General features: G+C 36.6%; 1 protein-coding gene across 1 annotated transcript; it reads left to right on the top strand.

Moving 5' to 3' along the window:
- The first annotated feature begins 13556 nt into the window (after positions 1-13556).
- Positions 13557-24639, top strand: LOC147388870 (integral membrane protein (Protein of unknown function DUF92, transmembrane)). Its single transcript, XM_086419054.1, has 5 exons — positions 13557-13843; positions 13947-14060; positions 21040-21262; positions 23057-23305; positions 24320-24639. The coding sequence occupies exons 1-5, from the start codon at positions 13695-13697 to the stop codon at positions 24449-24451; spliced, it is 867 nt and encodes a 288-aa protein (XP_086275180.1). The 5' UTR covers positions 13557-13694; the 3' UTR covers positions 24452-24639.
- The last annotated feature ends 565 nt before the right edge of the window (positions 24640-25204 follow it).

Below are 25204 nucleotides of genomic sequence, written 5' to 3'. Positions count from 1 at the left end.
CAATGGCAAGAGGAGAGAAAATCATCGTGGATCAACCCGTTTCAACTCCACCACCCTCATATACCAACAAGGAAAATATAGAGTTCCTTGAAGTTCAGATGACCCAGCTATCGGGTTTCGTTGATGGTATTGCTCAACTAGGTGATCATCAAGACACATTGGATAACGAATTCATGACCCTCAGCGCTAGATTGATTGACTTCGAGTAAAATACCTGAGGATCCCTAATACAACTATAGGAATAGATCAAAGAACTCACTACCAAGGTAGGTCTCTTGGTAAGAGTCGTTGGTAATAAATGACTTATTGGTGTTGAAGCTCCTCTTGCACACATGCGAGTCTCCGAGCCATGCGTCTTTAGTGGTGCTCGTGATGTGAAAGAACTTGAATTTTTTTTGTTCGATATGGAGCAGTACTTATGTGCTGTTTGCCTAAATTCATAATAGGTGATGCCAAACTATGATGGTGTATTAAGTACTCCGAGATGGAAAATGACCATCGATATATGGAATGACCTCAAATGAAAGTTGAAAAATCAATTCCTACTAGAGAATGTGGAGTTCATTACCCTTAGAAAATTGAGGCAACTCCGCTAGACATGTATTGTGCACGATTATGTCAAGTAGTTTTCCATCTTGATGTTTGATATCCGTGACATGTATGAGAATGACAAACTGTTTTTATTCCTAGAAGGACTTAAGCCTTGGGTTCAAACTAAATTCTAGAGGTAACGTGTGCAAGATCTTATATTTGTAATTGCCGTAGTTGAGCAGTTGACTGATTATACTCCTATGGATGGGGGCAAAAAGAAGGTATATCTTCACTCGAAGGGGTACTCCCATCAGCGTGAGCACACTTAGGAGTCTTCCAAAGGTAGGAATGGAGGACCTAGACCTAGTTTTAGCCAATGATCCCAGTGAGATTCCTCCCCTTCGAAGAATACAAGTACCTCGCTTAACAATCACCACAACAAGTTTAAATGAATTTTGTGTGATGGTCCTCATAAGACATTCAAGTGCCTACAGCGAGCCAAGTTGAACGCACTATTAACCTCCCAGAGCGACTTTAGTCACGAGAGTACAAGTGGACGAGATGATGATGTGTCTCCTCACATGAGAGCCTTGCATTTGCTGAATGCACTCAAACAGACCTCTGAGACTCAAAGCCTTCAACGGAAGGGTCTCATGTATGTAGACATCGAAATTGGTGGTAAGAACACTCATGCATTAGTTGATACATAAGCTACATACAACTTGATTTCCCCTACAAAGGTGAAACACCTCAATATTTGGCTCAAGACATATTTTAGTCGCATGAAGCTGTTGACTCCCAAGTTACTCTTATCCAAGAATTAGCTAAGGCTGTGTCCATCAAGATAGGCACATGAAGGGGTAAAGCTTGACTTGCTCGCAGTTCCACTTGATGAATTCAGAGTCAACATTGGGATGTACTTCTTGCAACAAAACAGGGCCGTTCCAATGCCATTCGCCAACATACTAGACATGCTAGGTGAATGCCCAAACTTCATTCCCATCTCCATAAGCAACGAAGAGGAAAATATTATATCAACCCTTCAATTGAAGAAAGGGGAGCAAACTTACATTGCTACTCTACAAGTTGAACTTGATGATCAAGACCATAGTTCAACTCCCACCCTGGTTCAATAGGTATTAAGAGAATTCGCTGATGTGATGCCAAATGAGCTTCCTAAAACCTTACTTCCGTGCAGGCTAATTGACCATAAGATTGAACTAGTACCTAGTACCACACGTTTTGCGAGGGGGCCTTACAGGATGAGTCCTTCAGAACTAGTTGAACTATGCAAGCATGTCATCAAGTATTAGGGTGTGCCCAAAAATATTGTCAGTGATAGAGATTCAAGATTCACAAGAAAGTTTTGAACTGAACTGTTTAGATTACTTGGGTTTCAGCTTAACTTTTCGACCAGTGGGTATCCTCAAACAGATGGGCAAATGGAACGATATAATGTTATGTTGGAAGAGTATTTAAGGCATTTTGTCAATGTCAACCAGAAGGATTCGGCAAATATTCTTGATGCCGCGTAGTTTTGTTTCAACCTTCAGAAGAACTCTTCTTCCAATAAGAGTTCTTTTGAACTTATAACTGATCAACAACTTTTAACACCTCACACTATTATTGTAGGCTATCAAGGACAATGTCCAAGGGCATACAAGTTTGCTAAGCTTTGGCAAGAGAACAATGAAATTGTTAGGTCTTACCTTGAAAAATCGTCCAAACGAATGAAGAAATGGGCTGTGAACATTGTCGACCAGATTCTTTCAAAGTTGGTGACTTAGTTCTTCTCAAGACAAATCAGTTGAGAAGGTTTAACCGAGTTCAGCGAGCACACAGAGGCCTAATACAACGTTATGAAGGCCCAATGCTTTTCCTCTTGAGAGTTGGCAAAGTCTCCTACAAGTTGAGGCTATTGCACTGGTTATGCAACATTCACCCTATTTTCCATGCCAGTTGTCTCAAGTTGTTCCATGCAGATCTAACAGATCCCGCATGTAGCATTCTAACACGCACACCTTCTCATTTAGCATTCAACCAGAGCGTGTTGTCAACAATGTCCTCGTAGAGCATCAAGTTAACAGTAGTTTAAGCAAGCAACATAATGTGGAGTACTTCGTCAAGTGGAAGAACATGCTAAAATGTGAAGCTACCTAGGAGAGTGTAGAGAACTTACTGTCTTTCAAACAGAAGGTTAAAGAGTTTCTTAGAGATAATGCGACGATGACGTCTGTAGAATAAGTGGGGGAGACTATGAAGGCTATGCACTATGACACATAGAGTTAGTTGTAGTTCATCCTGGAGTCACCAGGGAGTACTCATGTAAGGCTCACATATGAAGCTATGTTAGTCCCGTGCCAAGGCATATCTGTTAACTTAGTGATATTTTTGTAATAAAAGAGTAGGAACGATTTCTATTTTTGATGTTTCCTTCTGGAAATCTAGGAAAAACTTAGCGTACTCTTGGTAGGAAGGGTGTTTTTGGTCCCAATCCCCGGTCTACACCCACATTGACTTTGAGCCCTCGCTCAAGCCATGTGGCATCTCGCGTGTATTAGATCACCAGTTGCTTGTAATACACTTTATTTGCTTTTATAATTGTTACTTCGTGTAATTTCATACTATATTAATAAAGTTGCCTCCGGACTTTACTCGTGTTGTCTCCATTCTCTTGTATTGCTAGCTACGTTTTGTGTATGTAAACTATTTGATAGGCTTGCTTGTGGGCTATCACCCCAAGAACCGCACGACCTCATTTCAAAAAAACACGACTGTGACATTCGGGCTCCTAATCAAGTTGTTCATGTAGGACAATGGGTTTATTTTCTAATCAAATTATGTCACATAGACACCGATCCTTTCTAATAACAACGAGACACCTTATGGGATTTCAACTCCTAAAAGTAAGGGTGATTTGCCCTGGGTTTTCAAACTTCACCCATACTTGGGATGCGGTCTACTATTCAAAGCCAATACAAATGATTAAAAAGCATGTTTTCAACTTTTTCCCAAAAAGCCTTGGTTTGGTTTGATTGCATGGAAATTCAATTTCTATGGATTTTGAAATTTCTGGAAAAATGGTGGGTAGAAAATGAATGGGGTGGAAAAACAAATATTTTATCTTTAATGAAATTTAGAAAAAGATAGCTGGAAAAAAAATCAGAAAAAGGGGAGATGAGAGAGAGAGAGAGAGAGAGAGAGAGAGAGAGCAAGTAGTTTGTGTAGGCAAATTAGGATGGAGAAGAAGAAGAGATTAGGGTGGAGGTAAGCAAGTTGGAGGCGGAAGGAGGAGAAAGAAGAAGAAGTAGAAGAGAGGGGCGATGGTGGCCAATAGAGATCGACTGAGATGGCGGTTGATAGTCATGGTGGGGTGCGAGGGAGAAAAAAAGGTGTTAGGATTTTAATTTTGGGGTGAATTTCATTTTTCTACCTATAGGTATAGGTACAAAAATGAAATTCAAGTTTTGTTGAATTTTTGAAAAACGGTGAGAAGTCATTTCATGACAAAAACCAATCAAACACATGACAAATGATTTTTTTCATGAAAAATTATTTTTCACCCTATTTTCCATATGCAATTAAACACACCCTTAAAATTTGTTTTTTTTTTTCTCAAAAACATTTTCACAATTAGAAATAAAGTGTTTATCTAGACAACCTTGCCAAATAAATCAAGGGTTGATAATGATGGGTCTTTGGGAAAAACAATGAGGAGTTGCCAAATAAATCTAAGAGGTCGACCGGTAATTATTCTTGTAATGGATTATAAAGATGATTTGGTATTACAGCAAAAAATCAAATGGGCTTGATCTTGTAAAAAAAAATGTCGTGACTCAGCTCATCGTTGCACAATCATCTATACTATATGCTGTGGTTAGGATTAGGATCAGTAGCCTTTCCATATGAGGGGAATGCCATGAAAAGTAGGGGTGCACATTGGATTGGGTAAATCCGAGAACCGAATCAATCCAAAGCCTTTTGGATTGGATTGGTTCGAATTGAGCATGGTTTGGTTCGGGTACGGATTGTATATAAAAAAATCCGCTTGATTTGGTTCGATTTCGGATTAGGGGTATAATAGAACCGAACCAATCCGAGAACCGAACTAATCCGAAATATCTATTATAATATATATATGTTATGAAGAGGTAAGTCATCAAAGTCTTCAACTTTATCTCCTCTATTTTTTTCTAACAAAAACTCATAAAAAATGTACACAAATCTCTCTCTCAACTCTCAAATGAATCAACCCATTTATGGAAAAACTTTTTCAAAGAGTTTGATTCCTTGTTTTTTTACGAGAACCTTTATACCGTGTTTGTTAGATGAAATTTACTATACGAATATAGGTTTGGATTCGTTAATCTACCATTTATGGATTAGTTTCCTCACTAATCCATCCAAAATATCAATCTTAAAATTGTAATTTGTTTTAGTCACATTGAGCTTTCTCTAATTTTCAATTTATATAGATTTCAGTTAGAATTTAATCATAAAATCATTTTCATTTTAAAAATAGGCATTATTTATGATCTGATCCAAAAGATTCTTTTTTTGAAAGAAAAAATACTTGTTTTTCTATTTTAAAAGTATGAGAACCGAGAACCGATCCGAACCAAGTTTAGTTTGGATTGGTTCGGTTCTATAGGGTAATTGGATTGGTTCGGTCCTAAATTTGTAAAATCGATCATGTTTGGTTTGATTCCAATTTTGTCAAAATCCGAACCAATCCGAACCATGTGCACCCCTAACGGAAAGTCATATACAAGAAGGATTCAACCATATGAGAGGGTATTTCGGTTGATTATCACGAAAGATAGATAGATAGATAAATACAACAACAATCCAAGACAACCATTACATATTTAATAATATAATACGATATAATATATAATATAGTGAAATTAAAAGGCATTAATCCAAAGAATGAACGTAGAACAACAATTCAAGACAAATGAATTCAACCATTACATGTTTAACAATACAATATAATATAGTGAAATTACAAGTTTTTTATGATTAATTTGGAATAAGTAGGATCCAGGCCAGGAATGCATGGTTAGTAAAATTCTTCAAAAACCAATACAATTCGGTTTGAGTAATCTTGATGATCTCAAAGTCAAGGCAACTTGCACACATTTTATATTTTTTTAGGGGCAAAAAATTCAGTATTAACTCAAATAACGATCTTAAGATCCATTTCATCCTCTTTCATATTATATGATTCATGTAAGAATAAAGATATTTCTGACTGATTTTCCTTTGGGATTTAATTTTTCTCAAAGAGTCGTGATAAATTGATGCTCTTTGTATGCTTCCTGCTGTGGTAGTGCATAGAACTATAAATCTTTTTCTTCGATATACAAAAGGAAAAGTCTATGGTTCTATGCAGTATATAATGCCATGTCAGAGAGTGTACAAAAGATGAGAGATTGTTTGCTCACAACCCAACATCGGTTTAACATGTGGGGCTGATGATGTTAGTAATAAGAGAGAAATTTTCTCTCTGCTGTCTGCACATCCACTACCCAAAAATCTCAATTTTTAGATTTCAAATCTTAAAAAGTATCGTGGGATCCACATGGATTATCATATTGGCAATTGAACACCGCAACCTTCTAGATTTCATGAAGAACTCATGGTAAAAAAAAAAGTTATCCGAACTCGATAAAGGTGTTTAAAATGGATAACTAGCGAGCACCCAAATTTAAAATTAAAATTCAATATTGAAAAATAACTTTAAAAAAAAAAAAAAATCATAGAAGTTCATCCTCTACAACATTGTGTTATTGGATCATGTTTTTAAATGCCACAAGGTTATCTAATCAGGAAAGAGTTGTGATAATATGACTCCCCCATGTGATATACTCAATCGATTCTCCTGGCGTGGGGTGGGCTAAAACCATAGACTATATGCCTTGGGATACAAAACCGCACATCCTCATAAATCTGTGCAGTTGTATGTATGGGGATGTACGATTGTGTATGCCATGTGAGGGGAGTCATATTATCACCACTCAATCAGAAAATTTTATTTTTTCACCGTTGGTAGGAGAGAGAAAAGTTCTCATCTTACTGCTTGTGTTATCAGCATCACATGTCAAAACAGTGTTGGACTATAACCAAATAATCACTCAATTGAAGATAATACGTGCAAAGGAAAAAAAAGAGTCGTGATAAATCACTCCATTCTATGGTTCTATGCCCTTGCCACATTATCCGCATACAACCCGCATATTTTTAAGCAAGTCGATTTATAATTAGCCCAAAAAAAAAAAAAAAAATGTAAGACTTAGGGTTTAGTCCCTTAAATCAAACCTACAATTCTTTATGGTGTGCTTAAATACTTTTCTTGTAATATCAATAAATTTTTTACTAAGATGTGAAATTTTCGATAATTTAGTCTTATTATAACAATTTAAATACTTAACCTTTTAAGTAAGGGTCGGTATTAGGTTATTCACGGAAAATAACTCGTATAAAAACACATGATCTTTGACTATACAAACACAAAATCCATCGATTGAGATTTATGAGTATCTTAATAATATATATCTCAATGATACTTATCCCGAGGATAAATCTCAACTGTTGAATATTGAGTTTACACGGATGGGCCTCATGTGTTTTTCACAAAAGTCATTTTCCATGAGTCATCAAAGAGTTGACTATGAAGCGGTCATCCCGCTTCAAATTTCGAAGGAACCCTTTTCACTACTAGACATGTGGCATTTTTTATTTATTTCACGCACCTACATTTCTGTCAAAATTTTTAAATACTTCATTTGAAATGCCATGTGGAATCTAATGGAGAGGGTTTCTTCAAAATTTTGAAATAGGCTGATCGCTTCAAAGTTTTTTCCATAATCGTAACCTAACCCACTAAGGTGGTGTTTGTTTGCGCTATTTTTCAGCGCTTATTGCTGAAAAAAATTAAATTCAGCACTTTTGTTAAAATAGCGCGTTTGTTTACTCGTGCTTATTGCTGAAAATAAGTGAAAAAAATTCAGCACTATTTTGATGCTGAAAAAAAGTGCTGAAGCGGTAAGCACTTCGCTTTTTTCAACACAGACAAGTATGCCCTTTGTTTTTTTGAGCATGGACAAGTATGCTCTTATTCTTAAAAAGATATTACCTCTTATATCCCATGGATAAGTATATAAACACCCTACAAATTAATAAATCCACACCATAGCTAAATTATTTTATCTTATATGGGTTAAAAGTTTTGGAATGAGTTGATTTTTGGTGAGGATGATCTCTACAATGAGGAGATTATCCTCACAAAAAATCAGCACATCTTGAAACTTCTAACCCTATCAAAACAAGTTCAAGAACCGTAAATTGTCCATTTTTTTTTTTGAAAACTATTTTTAACGAGTTAGAAGTTTCAAAATAGACTAATTTTTGGTGAAGATGATCTCTATACGATATAAACCATCCTCACTAAAAATTTGCTCATTTCAAAAATTTTAATCCATATAAAACAAGACAAAAAATGGTATAGTGTGGGTTGCCCTTATTAATTCATAGGGTGCTTTTATAATTACACATCCTTCATTTCCATTGAATATTATTCATAAAAAATTAAGTTATTTTAAAGTTGATTTCAAATTTTGGTGACTTGTATGACATTATTATTTTTAATTTGAAATTTGTGGGCTTTTATAAATAGAAATTATTATTTATAAATTGAAGATTTGAGTATTATTTATTATTTAAAAATAAGTTATTTTTTTAATTTTATAAGAAATAATATATTTTATTGTGTTTGATAATAAATAATCATTTGAAACATGTAAACAATGTATAATATGATTGTAAGGGTAACAAAGACAATTTATCAGTTTCAGCAATGTGTAACAAATATAATTCAGCATCTAAACAAACAACTTTTTCAACACTTAAATTCAGCGCTTATAAGTTTCAGCGCTTAATGCTATTCAGCACTTATTTTTTTCAGTTTAACAAACAGCACCTAAGTAAATATTGTAAAATAGAGGATAGTTTAGTCTTTTTATTACAACTTATCAATGGTCAAGACCCGTGATTTTGACCGAATTTCACAAATGCAGAAGGGACAATAGGCCATTTCACAATCACCAATGATTTAAAGCTTTAGCATCTATAAATATAATAAGATTTTTGTTAGTGCGCAACCACTACTCCACCTTATAATAAAAAATTATAATTATAATTATTTAAATACAAGTAAGTGTGTATGACAAAATTTAGGATTTCAGTATATTAAATATTTTATTATTATTTTAAAAATTTTCAAACAAATTCAAATATGTAATCTTGATAGAATCAAACCTATTAAACTAGTTAGCACCTAATGTAATATAATTTTATTTTATATTTTATGGGTAGCGTTTGGCAATTCACGTTAGTCAGTCAATCTCGGGAGTTAAAATTTGTCCTATATGACTTTAAAGTTTTCGATTTAACTGATTTATCCTCATGAAAAATCAGTACAATTCAAACTTTTAACTCATATAAGACGAAGGCATTAACTCCGTTGTCGACTTCCTAACATTGGTTGCCAAACATGACCCAAATTTTATTATATAATACATCATAAGTTTTTTATAATTTAAAATATTAATTAAGACATTTTAAATACAATAATAAAATGATAGTTTTATTATTTTATAAAACTAACTAATTTGGTTATAGTTGTTATTGGGTGTGTGTGTGCGGGATGAGAGGTCAGACTTTATAAATAATAATAATAATAAGTTTTTATCTGATGAACTTTAATTTCAGATACCATTTTACATGAACTCCTCTAAAGTTAGATATGAATTTTAAAATTTTTCTAGATTGCTTAACTCAAATTATTATCGCTTGTAAGATATTTTTGTTATTTATTTATTTATTTTTTTAATTTTTGTAATTGAATTTTTAAATGAAATGTTAAAAATATATTCCAAATTATACTCTTATTAATTTCACTATCATTTTCCATATTACCTTAGTAAAAATCGTTTTACTCAAATAAATTATCACATTGGCAACACAACACCACAATCCTTTAGATTTTGTGGAAAAACTCATTTAGAAAAATCAAATTTCAATAAAATATTTCTTTTGAACTTGATCCAAGATTTTGAAAATGGACGACCATTGAATTTGCATATAACTCCAAAATTAAAAATTGAAATTTAACGATAAAAAATAAATTTTTTTAGAATTTATTTTTCAAAGTTCATAGAATTTTGTCATTTACAATTCTAAAGTATCATATCATGATTTTGGATGCCAAGTTGTGCCTAGGGACCTTTAGTGGTGAGGGTGAAATCCTTATTGGACTCAATTAATTTAGTAAAATTTTTTTTTTATAGTACACCCCCCATTGCTAACTAAAGAAACCCTTTTCTTACTGAGATAGTGAGGAAAAATGGCTTATTAAGTCTCATCCACCATAAAATAAAACCTCGAGATTTAAATCACAAACCCCAATCTCAAGGTGTAGTTTGGCCTGCTAGGAATCCGTATGTAACACATGTCCAGGAATTTATAGCCTCCACAATTATTGTAATATTAATAAAATTAATAGATATATCTATATTTTTAAAATTTATATATATATATATATATATATATATATATATATATATATATATATATATATATATAGGGTCAGGTTCAAACGACAACAATTTCAACACACATATAGACAACGTGTTTTGTCTTATATGGGCAAAAATGTTTGGAATGGGCTGATTTTTTGTGAGGATAATCTCTGTGGTGAGGAGATCATCCTTGCCAAAAATCAGCTCATTATGAAACTTCTAGACCGTCCAATTTTTGTTGAAAAATTATAGACCGTCCAATTTTTGTAAATCAATTTTGATGGGGTTACAAGTTTTGGAATGTGATGATTTTTTGCCAGGATGATCCCCTCATCACAGAGATCATCCTTACAAAAAATCAGCCCATTCCAAACATTTTTACCCATATAAGACAAACACGTTGTCTATATGTGTGTCGCAATGTGTGTTGCAGGAACCCGACCCTATATATATATATATATAGGGTCAGGTTCAAACGACAACCATTTCAACACACATATAGACAACGTGTTTTGTCTTATATGGGCAAAAATGTTTGGAATGGGCTGATTTTTTATGAGGATGATCTCTGTGGTGAGAAGATCATCCTTGCCAAAAATCAGCTCATTCCAAAACTTCTAGACCGTCCAATTTTTGTTGAAAAATTATAGACCGTCCAATTTTTGTAAATCAATTTTGATGGGGTTACAAGTTTTGGAATGGGATGATTTTTTGCCAGGATGATTCCCTCATCACAGAGATCATCCTCACAAAAAATCAGCCCATTCCTAACATTTTTGCGCATATAAGACAAACACATTGTCTATATGTGTGTCGCAATGTGTGTTGCAGGAACCCGACCCATATATATATGGGAAATGTTCAGCACCCTTAGTTTTACCACACACTTTAACAAACGTTTTTTGTCTTACATGGGTTATAAGTTTTGGAATGGGCTGATTTTTGGTGAGGATGATCTCTATAATTAGAATATCATCCTCCCCAAAAATCAGCCCATTCCGAAATGTTTAGCCCCATATTTACACGTTGAAAAATCGTGGACCGTCCATTTTTTGTAAATCATTTTTGATGGGGTTAGAAGTTTTGGAATGAGCTGATTTTTGGTGAGGATGATCTCCTCACCATAGAGATCATCCTCACGAAAAATCAGCCCATTCCGAAACTTCTAACCCATGCAGGACAAAACACGTTTGTTAAAGTGTGTGGTAAAGCTTAGGGTGCCGAACGGGACCCATATATATATATATGGGTCCCGTTTGGCACCCTAAGCTTTACCACACACTTTAACAAACGTGTTTTGTCCTGCATGGGTTAGAAGTTTCGGAATGGGCTGATTTTTGGTGAGGATGATCTCTATGGTGAGGAGATCATCCTCACCAAAAATCAGCTCATTCCAAAACTTCTAACCCCATCAAAAATGATTTACAAAAAATGGACGGTCCACGATTTTTCAACTTGTAAACATGGGGCTAAACGTTTCGGAATGGGCTGATTTTTGGGGAGGATGATCTTCTAATCATAGAGATCATCCTCACCAAAAATCAGCCCATTCCAAAACTTCTAACCCATGTAAGACAAAAAACGTTTGTTAAAGTGTGTGGTAAAACTTAGGGTGCTGAACATTTCCCTATATATATATATGGGTCAGGTTCAAACGACAATCATTTCAACACGCATATAGACAACGTGTTTTGTCTTATATGGGCAAAAATATTTGGAATGGGCTGATTTTTTGTGAGGATGATCTCTGTGGTAAGGAGATCATCCTTGCCAAAAATCAGCTCATTTTGAAACTTCTAGACCGTCCAATTTTTGTTGAAAAATTATAGATCGTCCAATTTTTGTAAATCAATTTTGATGGGGTTACAAGTTTTGGAATGGGATGATTTTTTGCCAGGATGATCCCCTCATCACAGAGATCATCCTCACAAAAAATCAGCTCATTCCAAACATTTTTGCCCATATAAGACAAACACGTTGTCTATATGTGTGTCGCAATGTGTGTTGCAGGAACCCGACCCTATATGGGTCAGGTTCAAACGACAATCATTTCAACACACATATAGACAACGTGTTTTGTCTTATATGGGCAAAAATATTTGGAATGGGCTGATTTTTTGTGAGGATGATCTCTGTGGTAAGGAGATCATCCTTGCCAAAAATCAGCTCATTTTGAAACTTCTAGACCGTCCAATATATATATATATATATATATATAGGGAAATGTTCAGCACCCTAAGTTTTACCACACACTTTAACAAACGTTTTTTGTCCTACATGGGTTAGAAGTTTTGGAATGGGCTGATTTTTGGCGAGGATGATCTCTATGATTAGAAGATCATCCTCCCCAAAAATCAGCCCATTCCGAAATGTTTAGCCCCATGTTTACAAGTTGAAAAATCGTGGACCGTCCATTTTTTGTAAATCATTTTTGATGGGGTTAGAAGTTTTGGAATGAGCTGATTTTTGGTGAGGATGATCTCCTCACCATAGAGATCATCCTCACCAAAAATCAGCCCATTCCAAAACTTATAACCCATGTAGGACAAAAAACGTTTGTTAAAGTGTGTGGTAAAATTTAGGGTGCTGAACATTCCCATATATATATATATATATATATATATATATGGGTCCCGTTCGACACCCTAAGTTTTACCACACACTTTAACAAATGTTTTTTGTCCTATATGGGTTATAAGTTTCGGAATGGGCTGATTTTTGGGGAGGATGATCTTCTAATCATAGAGATCATCCTCACCAAAAATCAGCCCATTCCGAAATGTTTAGCCCCATGTTTACACGTTGAAAAATCGTGGACCGTCCATTTTTTGTAAATCATTTTTGATGGGGTTAGAAGTTTTGGAATGAGCTGATTTTTGGTGAGGATGATCTCCTCACCATAGAGATCATCCTCACAAAAAATCAGCCCACTCCAAAACTTCTAACCCATGTAAGACAAAACACGTTTGTTAAAGTGTGTGGTAAAACTTAGGGTGCTGAACGGGACCCTATATAATATATATATATATAGGGTCGGGTCCTGCAACACACATTGCGACACACATATAGACAACGTGTTTGTCTTATATGGGCAAAAATGTTTGGAATGAGCTGATTTATTGTGAGGATGATCTCTGTGATGAGGGGATCATCCTGGCAAAAAATCATCCCATTCCAAAACTTGTAACCCCATCAAAATTGATTTACAAAAATTGGACGGTCTATAATTTTTCAATAAAAAGTGGACGGTCTAGAAGTTTTGGAATGAGCTGATTTTTGGCAAGGATGATCTCCTCACCACAGAGATCATCCTCACAAAAAATCAGCCCGTTCCAAACATTTTTGCCCGTTAAGACAAAACACGTTGTCTATATGTGTGTTGAAATAGTTGTCGTTTGAACCTGACCCATATATATATATATATTTGGACCTGTTTGGCTCCACTGTCGGAGAGTCGGTTCTCTCTCTCAACACATTCTACCTGGGTCCTGGAGCACGCTCATTCTCTCTGTCGTCTCTCCATCGAAACCCTAAGCTGATAATCTTTCTATTTGAGCTAAAGAGCAGAGAAGGAGAATCGAAATGGAGAAATTTCTGATCCAACAATTCGTAGTGTCTCTGTTGATCTCATCTACGATCTCCATTACAGCTTACAAGCGGAAGTCTCTTGATCTTTCGGGAGCATTTCTAGGGTTTTTAGTCATGTCTTTCCATTTTGTAACTGGATACAGGTTCAGTTTTCCATCTTTATATATTGAACAAATTCATTTTTCTACTAGTATATTTCTTGAATTTTATTATTTTTTCTGTTCAAATTAATGAATCTTTGAATAGGTTCGGAGCTCTTCTGCTCGTCTTCTTCTTCACATCATCTAAGCTTACGAAGGTAGGAGAGGAGAAGAAGCGAATCATAGATGCTGAGTTCAAAGAGGGAGGACAGAGGAATTGGTAAGAGTTCTTATTTATTATTTTCCTATTTGATTATTGATTATTATATTGAGATTAGGAATTAATCATGGATTATTGGTTAAATTTTGTTTTTTTTCAGAAGGAATTTTGGATTGATATGTTTTAGATGAGAAATATCAGGTTTAAGAATCTGGTAATTGAAAATTTATATTATTTTAGATTAAAAACTGTAAGAGGATTCTCCCTTAATATACAAATTACAACTTATTGTTAATCAACTTAAATTTGCTGACATTAATCTTCAAAAGGAATTTCAAGAAGGCACTATTATCGCCAAATTTCCATCAAGTTGGAATGAGTGCTACACAAGTTCTGAACCCTAACCATGGATCAACTTCAACTTCATCTTAGAATTGAAAAGGATTCAAACTTGAAGATTCTAAAGTCGATAGAGAGGTTGGTCCGAATTTTTTGTGTTTATAGTTGAAGGTGGTAAATCCAAAATTAAAAGAGAAGATTACCTTATTTTCATGTTGAGGGTGCCCCTACCCCTCTTTATGATGTATTTCCATATCGATGATGAAATGGGATCCTTATTATTTATTTTTATTTTCTTATACCTTGGGTATCCGGGCCTCTTAGAGCACCCGACTAATCCCACGTGGCACACATGTCACCCCTTCCACATGTACTATGTGTATTGGGATAAATCCCAGAGGGGGGGGGGGATTGAACTGAAATGAAATTCTTATTATTTAGTAATATTTTGACCTTAATAGATTTATCCTTGATTTCAAACCAGTTGGTTGTAAGTGGATCTTTAGAAAGAAATTAAAAGCGGATGGTTTTATAAATAAATTTAAGGCTAGATTAGTAGTTAATGACTTTAGGAAAAAAATAAGGAATTAATTATGTTAACACCTATGCTCCAATTAGAATTAAGAGAGAATTGTAATTAGATTAATTAGCCCTAATTAGGTTATGTAAGTATTACATAAGAGAATAAAGAAGTGAAAAGACTAAAATAACCCTACAGACTTATTTAACACTCCCCTCCAAGTTGGTGCGTGGATATCAACAATGCCCAACTTGGACAAGACATCTTCAAAGGAGGTTTTACTAATACCTTTAGTAAGAACATTAGCAAGTTGTTGAGAGGTAGGAACAAAAGGAGTACAAATCTGTCCAGAAACTATCTTTTCTCTAAAGAAATGATGATCAACTTCTATGTGCTTCGTTCTGTCATGCTGAACCGGATTTGCAGCTATGTTAATAGCTGATTTATTATCGCAATATAGTAAGAAGGGGACTGGCACAGGAAGACATAAATCAGCTAGTAAGATTTTGAGCCACAATAACTCGCATACTCCAAGTGCCATGGGTCTGTATTCTGACTCAGCACTCGACCGAAAAACCACATCCTGCTTCTTACTACGTCAAGTTACCACCAACTTTAGTACAATACCCAGAAGTAGACCGTCTATCAGTTACTGAACCAGCATAATCTGCATCTGTCCATACCTCAATGCGAAGATGACCATGATTGTTGAATAAAATACCTCGACTAGGACATCCCTTAAGGTATCTAAGAATACGATAAACGGCAGCAAGATGAGATGTTCGAGGCGAGTGCATAAACTGACTTACAACACTAATAGCATAGGCAATGTCAGGGCGAGTCATAGACAAGTAGATCAATTTTCCCACAAGACGCTGATATTGGCCAATATCTGACACACACTCCCTCTCAGAATCAGCCAACCTGTGATTCTGCTCAATAGGAGTATCAGCTGGGCGAGATCCAAGTTGACCAGAGGTATTGAGTAAGTCAAGAACATACTTACGCTGAGAAATAAATATATCAGACTGGGACTGTGCAACCTCAATACCCAGAAAATAGCGAAGATGTCCAAGGTCCTTAATTTCAAATTGACGGCCTAAGTAAGTTTTGACCTCAGTAAGGCCATCGGCATCATCTCCAGTAAGAACAATATCATCTACATACACAATCAAAGCAACAGTTTTGCCTTGGGAGTGACGCAGGAACAATGTGTGATCAGCAAAACTCTGATGGAAACCAAACTGATGCATGGCCTTAATGAAGTGTTCAGACCAAGCACGAGGAGACTGCTTCAGACCATAAAGAGACCGGTGAAGACGACAAACATGTGCAGGAGAAGCAAAAGAAAGAAACCCAGGAGTTGGACCATATAGACTTTTTCCTGAAGATCACCATTGAGAAAAACATTCTTGACATCTACCTGAAAAAGTGGCCATCCTCGGATAGCAGCAACAGAAAGGAGAACGCGAATGGTGGTCATCTTGGCAACCAGAGCAAAAGTTTCCTGATAATCAATCTCATAAGTCTTACCATAACCTTTGGCCACCAGACGGGCTTTATAACGAGCAATGGAACCATCCGGATTATGCTTAAGCGTGAATATCCAGCGACAACCCACATCTTTCCTTCCAGGTGGAAGATGCACAATTTCCCAAGTTTGAGTCTTGTCAAGAGCAGTCAATTCATCAATCATAGCTGCGCACCACTCAGGATGAGCAATAGCATCTGCAACAGTAGTAAGAAGAGAAACAGCGGAAACATAAGCAAGAAAACTTCAATAGGAGGGTGAGAGTGCAGAGTTAGATATATAATTTTAAATGGGATAAGTACAAGTGCGCTTACCCTTACGAGTGGCAATAGGACGATCATCACAGGAAACAGACGGAGGCGGAGCTGGAGGCGAGGAGGCGAGCTGGTCGGACATAGAAGGGATGGGAGTATCATGTGGACGTCGAGAGTAAACTTGCAATGGAGGAGAGGACGAACTGACGGGGGGTGGAGAGGGAGGAACAAGCAGGGGAAGGGGAAATAAAGAAGGAAAATGATCATCAGGTGAATCTAGAGGAAATCACTCAGATTGAATGCCAACGGACCCACTATAATAAGGAGTATGCTCAAAAAAAGAAACATCTCGAGAAATGAAACGTCATCGAGAAGGAGGATGGTAACAACGGTATCCTTTCTGGGTAGAGGAATAACCTAGAAAGATACATTTGACGGCCTTAAGGTCAAGTTTAGAATGATTTTTGTCAAGAATTTGAACAAAACAGACACACCCAAAAACACGCGGAGGAAGTGGAAACACGGGACGATCTGGAGAGAGCTTAGAGAGGGGTGTGACAAACTGAAGAACACTGGAGGGGGTCCGATTAATAAGATAAACAATAGTAAGAACTGCATCAGCCCAATAGGATTGGGGCAAGTTTATGCCAATCGAAATGGCACGGGCTAACTCTAGAATATGACGATTTTTTCTTTCTGATCGGCCGTTCTGCTGAGGGGTCTTAACATTGGACATTTGATGCTCAACGCCAGACGCTAAACAAAGTTTTAGGAGCTCACTATAGGTGTACTCAGTACCATGATCAGAACGGAAGGTCTTGATGGTACGACCAAATTGGGTTTGAACCATAGCAAGAAATTGCTTGAAGATCCCATAAACCTCACTCTTGTGTTTCATAAGATAAACCCAAGTGGTACGACTGTGATCATCAATGAACAAGACAAAATAGCGAAAACCAAGAGTGGATGTGACAGGGGAAAGACCCCACACATCAGAATGAATTAAGTCAAACATAGCAGGTGTAGTAGGATTCGTACTAATAGGATAAGAAGAACGCACATGTTTAGCTAATTGATAAGTTTCACAAGAAAAATCAAGTACATTGTTATTATTAAATAAATTAAGGAACATGTGTTTCAAATATTCAAAAGAAATATGGTTTAAGCGTAAATGCCAACGCATTACAAGAGCCTTATTAGATTGACTACTAAAACTACTAAGCTGAAGAGCAGAATGAGTGCTAGGGGAATCGGGAACATCCAGGAGATACAATCCATTTCACTTCACGTCCAGTGCCAATTGTCCTCTTCGACTCCAGATCCTGAAAGACACAATGAGAAGAATAAAAGGTTACACTGCAGTTCAAATTTTTGGTAAGACTACTAACGGATACCAGGTTAGTAGTAAGTTGAGGAACATGTAGTGTTTTAGTTAAGGATAAAGAGGATGTAACAGGTAAAAGACGTTGACCAGCTATGGAAGACAAAGAACCATCAGTCAGGTGAACCTTGCGATGACCAGAACAAACACTATAGGTTTGAAAAAGGGAGGACATACCGGTCATGTTATCTAAGGCACTAGAATCAATGATTCATGGTGACGAAGTGGTGGAAACACTGTTTGCAGATGCAAAGATATCTGAGTGAACGAGGGTAGAAACCGGCTGTGATGAAGTCTCTATCTGATTGAAGAATTTTCTGAACTTGTCAAGCTCGGGTTGGGATAGAGATACCGAGTCTGATGAGGATGTAGTAACTGAAAGATGTGCTGAATCAGTAGTCGACTGAGAAACTATATGAGTTGAAGATCGTTGAGACTGTTTACGTTGCTGATTAGGATGACCATGAAGTGCATAACATCGAGCCTTCACATGACCTAATTTTCCACAATGATCACACTTATGTCGTTGATGGGTAGGCATAGACCCACTGGGGGGTTGTGGAGAAGATAGACGAGTAAGCATAGCAGAATGATCCCCTGAAGAATGAGGTAGGACAACTGCACGACGACTCTCATCCGCTAAGACATATGAATAAGTAGTCTGTAGCGATGGAAAATGATCCATACCCAATAAATGAACTCGTGCATACTCAAATTCGTCCCGGAGACCCGCTAGAAACTGAAAACCCCGATTCTTATCCAGAATTGACGAATATAATGTCTCATCAAGAGGATCCTTCCAAGCATAGGTTGAGGAATAGAAAGTCAACTCTTCCCACCGAGCACGTAGCTGTGAGATATAAGTGGTAACTGAAGAGTCTCCTTAGGAAAGACGAGAAATCTCACGCTCCAAATTGAAGATCCTGATATTATTCTGACGTTGTGAGTAAATACTCTTTGCGGAATCCCATATCTGTTTTGCTGTTGAGGAAAACATAAAACCAGCCGCAATGTGTGGTTGCATAGAAGTAACCAACCAAGAACGGACCATAGAATCATTAGCAAACCAATGGGAGTAAGAACTATCAATCTGTGCAGGTTGTTTGTCTGTCCCAGTTAGATAACCGATTTTCCCTTTTCCACCAATGAACATTTCAACTGATCGTGCCCAAAGGAGATAATTAGGACCATCTAATTTTACGGTAATGATCTGAATACCTAGAAAATTGGTTGAGTGAGATGAAGGACCACTCGATCCATTATTATTACCAGTAATCGAGGAAGATGTCTCAGAGGCCATCAAATAATCTGAGTACTCTGGTTGGACGATAGTTCGAGTAAGATTAGGGCACAACTCCCTAGAATAAAGTGACCGCAGCACCTTAAAGGTGACAATATACGATCAGAAGAGACGTGAAGGCTGATTAACCACTGCTGTGGATTACCTAAGCGGTCATTCTCGCAAGCATAGAGACTCAAGAAGTAATATTGCTGTTAGAACAAACCCAAACAGCACCTTACTGTAATCAAATGCCTCCGTAGGTAATCAAAACACTGTTGCCACTCCCAAATAGCTCTTACGATGATAAAAAAATAAGAAAAAATCTACTGCTGTGATCTCAAGACTTATAACACAGCATATCAGTCACCTATTAACGTCAGCTGCTGAAAAAACAATCACTTGCTGTGATTAAAAAACTAATCAGAGTCACCCACTACTGTCGCACAAGGTAGAACATCGTTGGCTGTGATTGAAAACATCCAGACAGTTACCCACTAGTGTTGCACAGGGCAGAGAGGCCACCTAAAGGTGTCGCCTGCTCCAAATACAGCACCTACTGTGATCATAAGGCTCAAACAGTCGCCTATTAGCGTCGTTCGAGGCAGAACAGCCACTCACTGTTGTTGCCTGTTAAGAAACTCTCTTCTACTGTGATCGCAGGGGTTAAACAAGGCTATGTTGGGTGTCGCAGGGCTTAAACAAAGTCATTGTGGGTGTCGCTGATCTCAAACAGCGCCATAGTTGTGAATACAGCCTGATTGCAGGCTCTCTACAGATATTAATCCCTATCGCATGCTTCGATTAGGGGTATACTGAGATGGAGAACCCCCTCAGGGGTGATCTGAGTTGAAAAACCAACGTGAAGTTAGGGTGTTGTTTGAATGAAAACTAGATCGATGGGATTTGTTGCAGAAGAAGTTCGATGAAGGTAGAGAAGGAGGCTCTGATACCCAATTAGAATTAAGAGAGAATTGTAATCAGATTAATTAGCTCTAATTAGGCTATGTAAGTATTACATAAGAGAATAAAGAAGTGAAAAGACTAAAATAACCCTACAGACTTATTTAATAGCTCCGGTCGCAAGAATCACAACCTAAAGGCTTCATAATGAAAGGGAAAAAACTTCAAATTAGTCAAATCCTTTTGTGTTAAAGCAAGCCCCTAAATTACGGACAGAAGATAACCCATCCAATAAAGTTGTTTTGACATTGTCATGATAAGGTTATGGATAGAAGATAAAGCTAATAAGAGTCTAATAGTTGTGAATCTTGCAAATAAGAGTAATTGTTGTGAATGGGTTATCTTCTGTCCATATCCTCTTCTGTTATGGATTTATTCTACTTGAATTATCAAATTCAGAAGTCAATTAGGTTTATTAATTGTCCTTTGGGAAAAATACTGAGAATCAAAACCAGTCCACCCTGAGTGAAGCTACTCAATAAATTCTTGTACAGATTCGAAATTGTACAATGCAACTATTCAACCCTAAGCTGAGCTCTTGAAAAATTTATATAGACATTCAAAACACTGAAAAGGTATTATGGTTGAGTTCTCTCCACCATTTCTCAATCCTTGGGTCTGAAATATTGTTTTGAAGACTAAACTCATTATGAAAAGCATGCCTGTTCCATTTCCCATGTCATAAAGTTATAGTACAAACATCCCCACATAAAATATTTTCTGAATCTGTGTTGCTTTCTTTTGATGGGGCATATGTTATTCTCCTTTACAGGATTCAAGTTCTAGCTAATAGCGGCATTGCGACTATTTTGGTTGTGATTGCTGGGACATTGACGGGATGGCAAGACAAGTGTTTAGACTCAAAAGACTCATCACTTATAACATGCCTTATTGGTGGTATTATTGGACACTATGCCTGCTGCAATGGAGATACTTGGTCATCAGAGATTGGGGTGCTTAGTAATTCACAGCCTCGATTGATCACAACCTTCAAGGTATATATCCTTTTTTGTTTTAATAATTCATATAATTTCTTTTCATTATGCTTTAGAAAATTGCTTTGATTGAGGCTTGCTTGATAGTGCCCTCCCACCAAAAGACCAGTTCATGTGCTTGAGATAACGAACACAGTACTTGGGAGAAGTTATTTCTTATTATAGCCGTCCGTCCTGTTTGGTTTTGTGTTGTCTTTGTTGCTGCTTTAGTTTCTGATTCAATGGTTTTTCTCTTTACTGGTTTGCCCATTCTTTTAAGCTTTGGTACACTATCATAAAGACCTTTTTACCTTCTACATTTATTGGTTCTATCACTAGTAGATGTTAATTTTCTCTATCTTGATAGAAGATTGCATCTTTAATCGGATATTTTTCTGATGCTTATTGAATGTCTTCGATGGTGACATGTTGGGGTCAGTTCACTCTGTACATGGTACAATGAATTCAGCTTTAATCGTATATTTAAAAGAACAAAGACAGATGGAAGGAAAAGGTTTGGGTAATTCGGACTTCCTTTACATTATGCAAGTAGGGTAAACTTGAGATGTGACTTGGGTATGCTCATCCATTATAGTCCACTAGAAAGTGGCATGTGCAAACACACATGTATCTAAAGGGCTTATCTTTAATTTAAAACATTGATTAAAAGGTTTCTGAAAATTACATAGCAAGAAGGATATTTTGTAATTTTGAAAACTATCCAACATGATTCTAGGGCCATGTGCTGCAATTTTCTTGGTTTTTGACCAAAATGACCCTGATTATATTGCGTTAAAATGTAAAAGTGAGGGCATTTGTGGGATCCAAAATTTGATGTCGAACCACTTGTACTCCGCCTTCTCTCATTATAATAGTAAAGATATTGATTACTGGTGTACTTGTACTGCCCTTTCATACATAATTTCCATCAACCTCACTCCAGCACGATGGAGGGTGGACAGTTGATCTCCAGTCCTCCATGTGATGTCTGTCGTTCCCTTCAATTAAAGCTTTGGTCCTTTTCAGGCTTCTGCTTAATAGTTTGATATCCCTCTTTGTCAATGTATTGTCTGTTTCCCTTCAGAAGGAAGAGGACAAAAGGAAGATGATGGCATGCCTTTGTTTGTATTCCCGTGGTCCAGTATTGTATCATATCAAATCCGTGGCTAAAGGTGGACCGTTCATCTTACCGCTTGAAAGAAAGCAAGGCTTTGACAAAAGTTTTTGTTGTAAGCTGAAGTCGAACCCGTAAATTTGAAGTTGTGTGTTGGCCATCTCTACCTAACAATAAGTGAGCCCGAGTCCTCATCCTAACCATTTTTTCCAGTCTTGAACTAGTTGGACATTGCATTAGTTGTGTATGATTTAACTATAAGTAGTTTAGCTTGACGAAATACAGTCTAATTTTTTTTTTAAACTATAAATTTTCATTAAAACCAAAGCAAAGAGGGTGATCGAGGGGATCAGTCCAATTACAAAGCACCAGGGAACAGAATTATATGACGAAACTAGATTACAAGCTGATCCAAACACACCAAGAAATCTTCAAAAAATACTCTAAAAGCATTTCCCCAAAATAAAAACACAGATAAATTAAGTACAATAAGCCATCTTTTGTTTCAAGCAATCGTTTATTTCTTGATAGTAAGAGCCAAGTGTTGTGGATCATGACTGCATCATAAAATCGACACTATTTTACCTAATTCTTGATTATTGGTTTACTTCTGAACATTAAAATAGATTAGAAGAAATAATTCCTTCTAAGACACTTTCAAATCATGAATTCTAATACTCAATGTGTAGTAATGCTATCAGCCAGTTCGGAAGGGTACAAATGGTGCTGTGACAACGACAGGACTACTAGCAGCTGTAGCAGCAGGCAGCATCGTTGGGTTGACTTTTGTTCTTTTCGGATTTTTTACAACCAAATGTTCTTCTGATGTAACCTTGAAGCAGCTATTGGCAATACCCCTTGCTGCAATGGCGGGACTTTGTGGAAGTCTGATAGACTCTCTGTTAGGGGCAACAGTGCAATTCAGCGGATTTTGTACTGTACGGAATAAGGTAAGAAACATCCATCACTTGTGCTAATAATAATCAACTTCCAAATAGCCTGCAGCCATAAATTTACACCATCTCCACAATTCAATCTGTTGGGTATCACAGAAAAGTCTACAAACTTATGTTCTCCATCGCAATATATATAGGTTGGGATCCGTTGCCTCATGAGAGAAACACATGATCCCAACCGTGTAACCATAGAATCCAACGGTTGAGATTTATGCTTGAAACTTAAGTGTCATCAAGATTTGTGGTATCCGGATACATATAGATTCCTACAGTTGGATTCCATGTTTAATCAGTTGAGATCATGTGTTTTCTCACAAGTCATTCTTCATGAGTCACTGGATCCCGACCCTATATATATAGGGTGGCGTTTGGAGGCCCTAAAGAGAGCCAAACATTTTTTCAATGTATGGGTTAGAGGTTTCAGAATGGGATGATTTTTTTGTGAGGATGATCTCTATGATGAGGAGATCTACCTTACTAAAAATCAGCCCATTCCAAAACTTCTAACATCATCAAAAGTGGTTTATAAAAATCGGACAGTCCATGATTTTTCAACTTGTAAATGAGGGTTAAACTTTCGGAATGAGCTGATTTTTGGTGAGGATGATCTTTTCACCATAGAGATCATCCTCACAATAATCAGCCCATTCTGAAACTTCTAACTCCTATTTAAAAAAAATGTTTGGCTCTCTTTAGGGCCTCCGAACACTTCCCATATAGATATATGGGTGAGAAGTTTTGGAATGGGCCGATTTTTTTGTGAGGATAATCTCTAATCATCCTTGCAAAAAAATTAGCCCATACTGAAACTTCTAACCCCAGTTTAAAAGTTGAAGAATTGTGGACCGTTTATTTTTTTGTAAACCACTTTTGATTCGGTTAGAAGTTTTAGAATGGGTTGATTTTTTTGTGAGGATGATCTCCTCACAAAAAATCGAAACTTCAAACTCATATAGGATGGAACACGTTGGCCAATATTAACTTGGTGACTCATAATTGCCTTTGCAGGTGGTCGGAAAGCCTGGACCAACAGTGAAGAAGATTTCGGGTCTGAATATCCTTGACAACAATGCCGTCAACCTTGTGTCGATTTTGCTAACCACATTGCTTACTTCCATTGCCTGCTTGTACATTTTCTGATGCTTTCATTTGAAAAATGTTAGAGATCCTATTTGCAGTCATGTGTCCAGACTCCAGATGCTTCAGTGCAGAGTTTGGAAATTGGAACCAAGTCTTACCGATCGGATGGATCTTATCCATTTGATACATGGACATTTTCTTTGAATCATTCAAGTAGATCTTCAAAACAAAAGTCTATTTACGAGATATCCCCTATGCTTTCAAATCGATGAGAAGCACCCTTTTACCACGGTCTTCTCAAATAGACTGAAACAAAACGACCTAAATTCCCTCATCTTCAACATCTTCAATCTTCAAGCACCTTTAGAGAAATAGAATGGAATTTTGAGTCGAAAAATGAAGGTTTTCTCCAAGGGGTTGAAAGACTAAGTTGAAAATGATGGAATGAAGACGTGGTTGAATGGATTTAATGTAATTTATTGTAGAGGTAGAAGATGACATTTTGTAGGTGGATGGGTTAAAGGACCTTTTGACTAGGGGATGGAAGATAGGATATTTGTCAATTTCTTTTGATGGATTTAGAGAAGGGTTGTGTCAGAGTGACGTCAATATTGCATCTCATATCACACATCTTAGACGTGAAAGTGTCTAGGAACCATAGATATCAATTACTTTTGTCCTTGTACTTAGCGAAGAGTTGTGTTGGACTGACCTAGACGTGAAAGTGGGTTAGAAACCATAGATGTCAATTGTTTTTGCCCATGTCTTTAGAGAAATTTTGTGTAGGACTGACCTCGACGCGGAAGTGGGTTA

The sequence above is a fragment of the Akebia trifoliata genome, chromosome 12 (assembly GCF_017979445.1).
Source record: "Akebia trifoliata isolate Shusen 1 chromosome 12, ASM1797944v1, whole genome shotgun sequence".
NCBI classification, from domain to species: domain Eukaryota; kingdom Viridiplantae; phylum Streptophyta; class Magnoliopsida; order Ranunculales; family Lardizabalaceae; genus Akebia; species Akebia trifoliata.
Note: the sequence above shows the minus strand (reverse complement) of the source record. Positions and strands in the feature narration are given on the sequence as shown.

Coding starts and splice junctions, on each gene's coding strand:
- LOC147388870 (XM_086419054.1), top strand. CDS start 13,695: ATGGAGAAATTTCTGATCCAACAATTCGTAGTGTCTCTGTTGATCTCA. Junction 13,844..13,946: donor CATTTTGTAACTGGATACAG/GTTCAGTTTTCC, acceptor ATCTTTGAATAG/GTTCGGAGCTCTTCTGCTCG. Junction 21,263..23,056: donor GATTGATCACAACCTTCAAG/GTATATATCCTT, acceptor TAATGCTATCAG/CCAGTTCGGAAGGGTACAAA.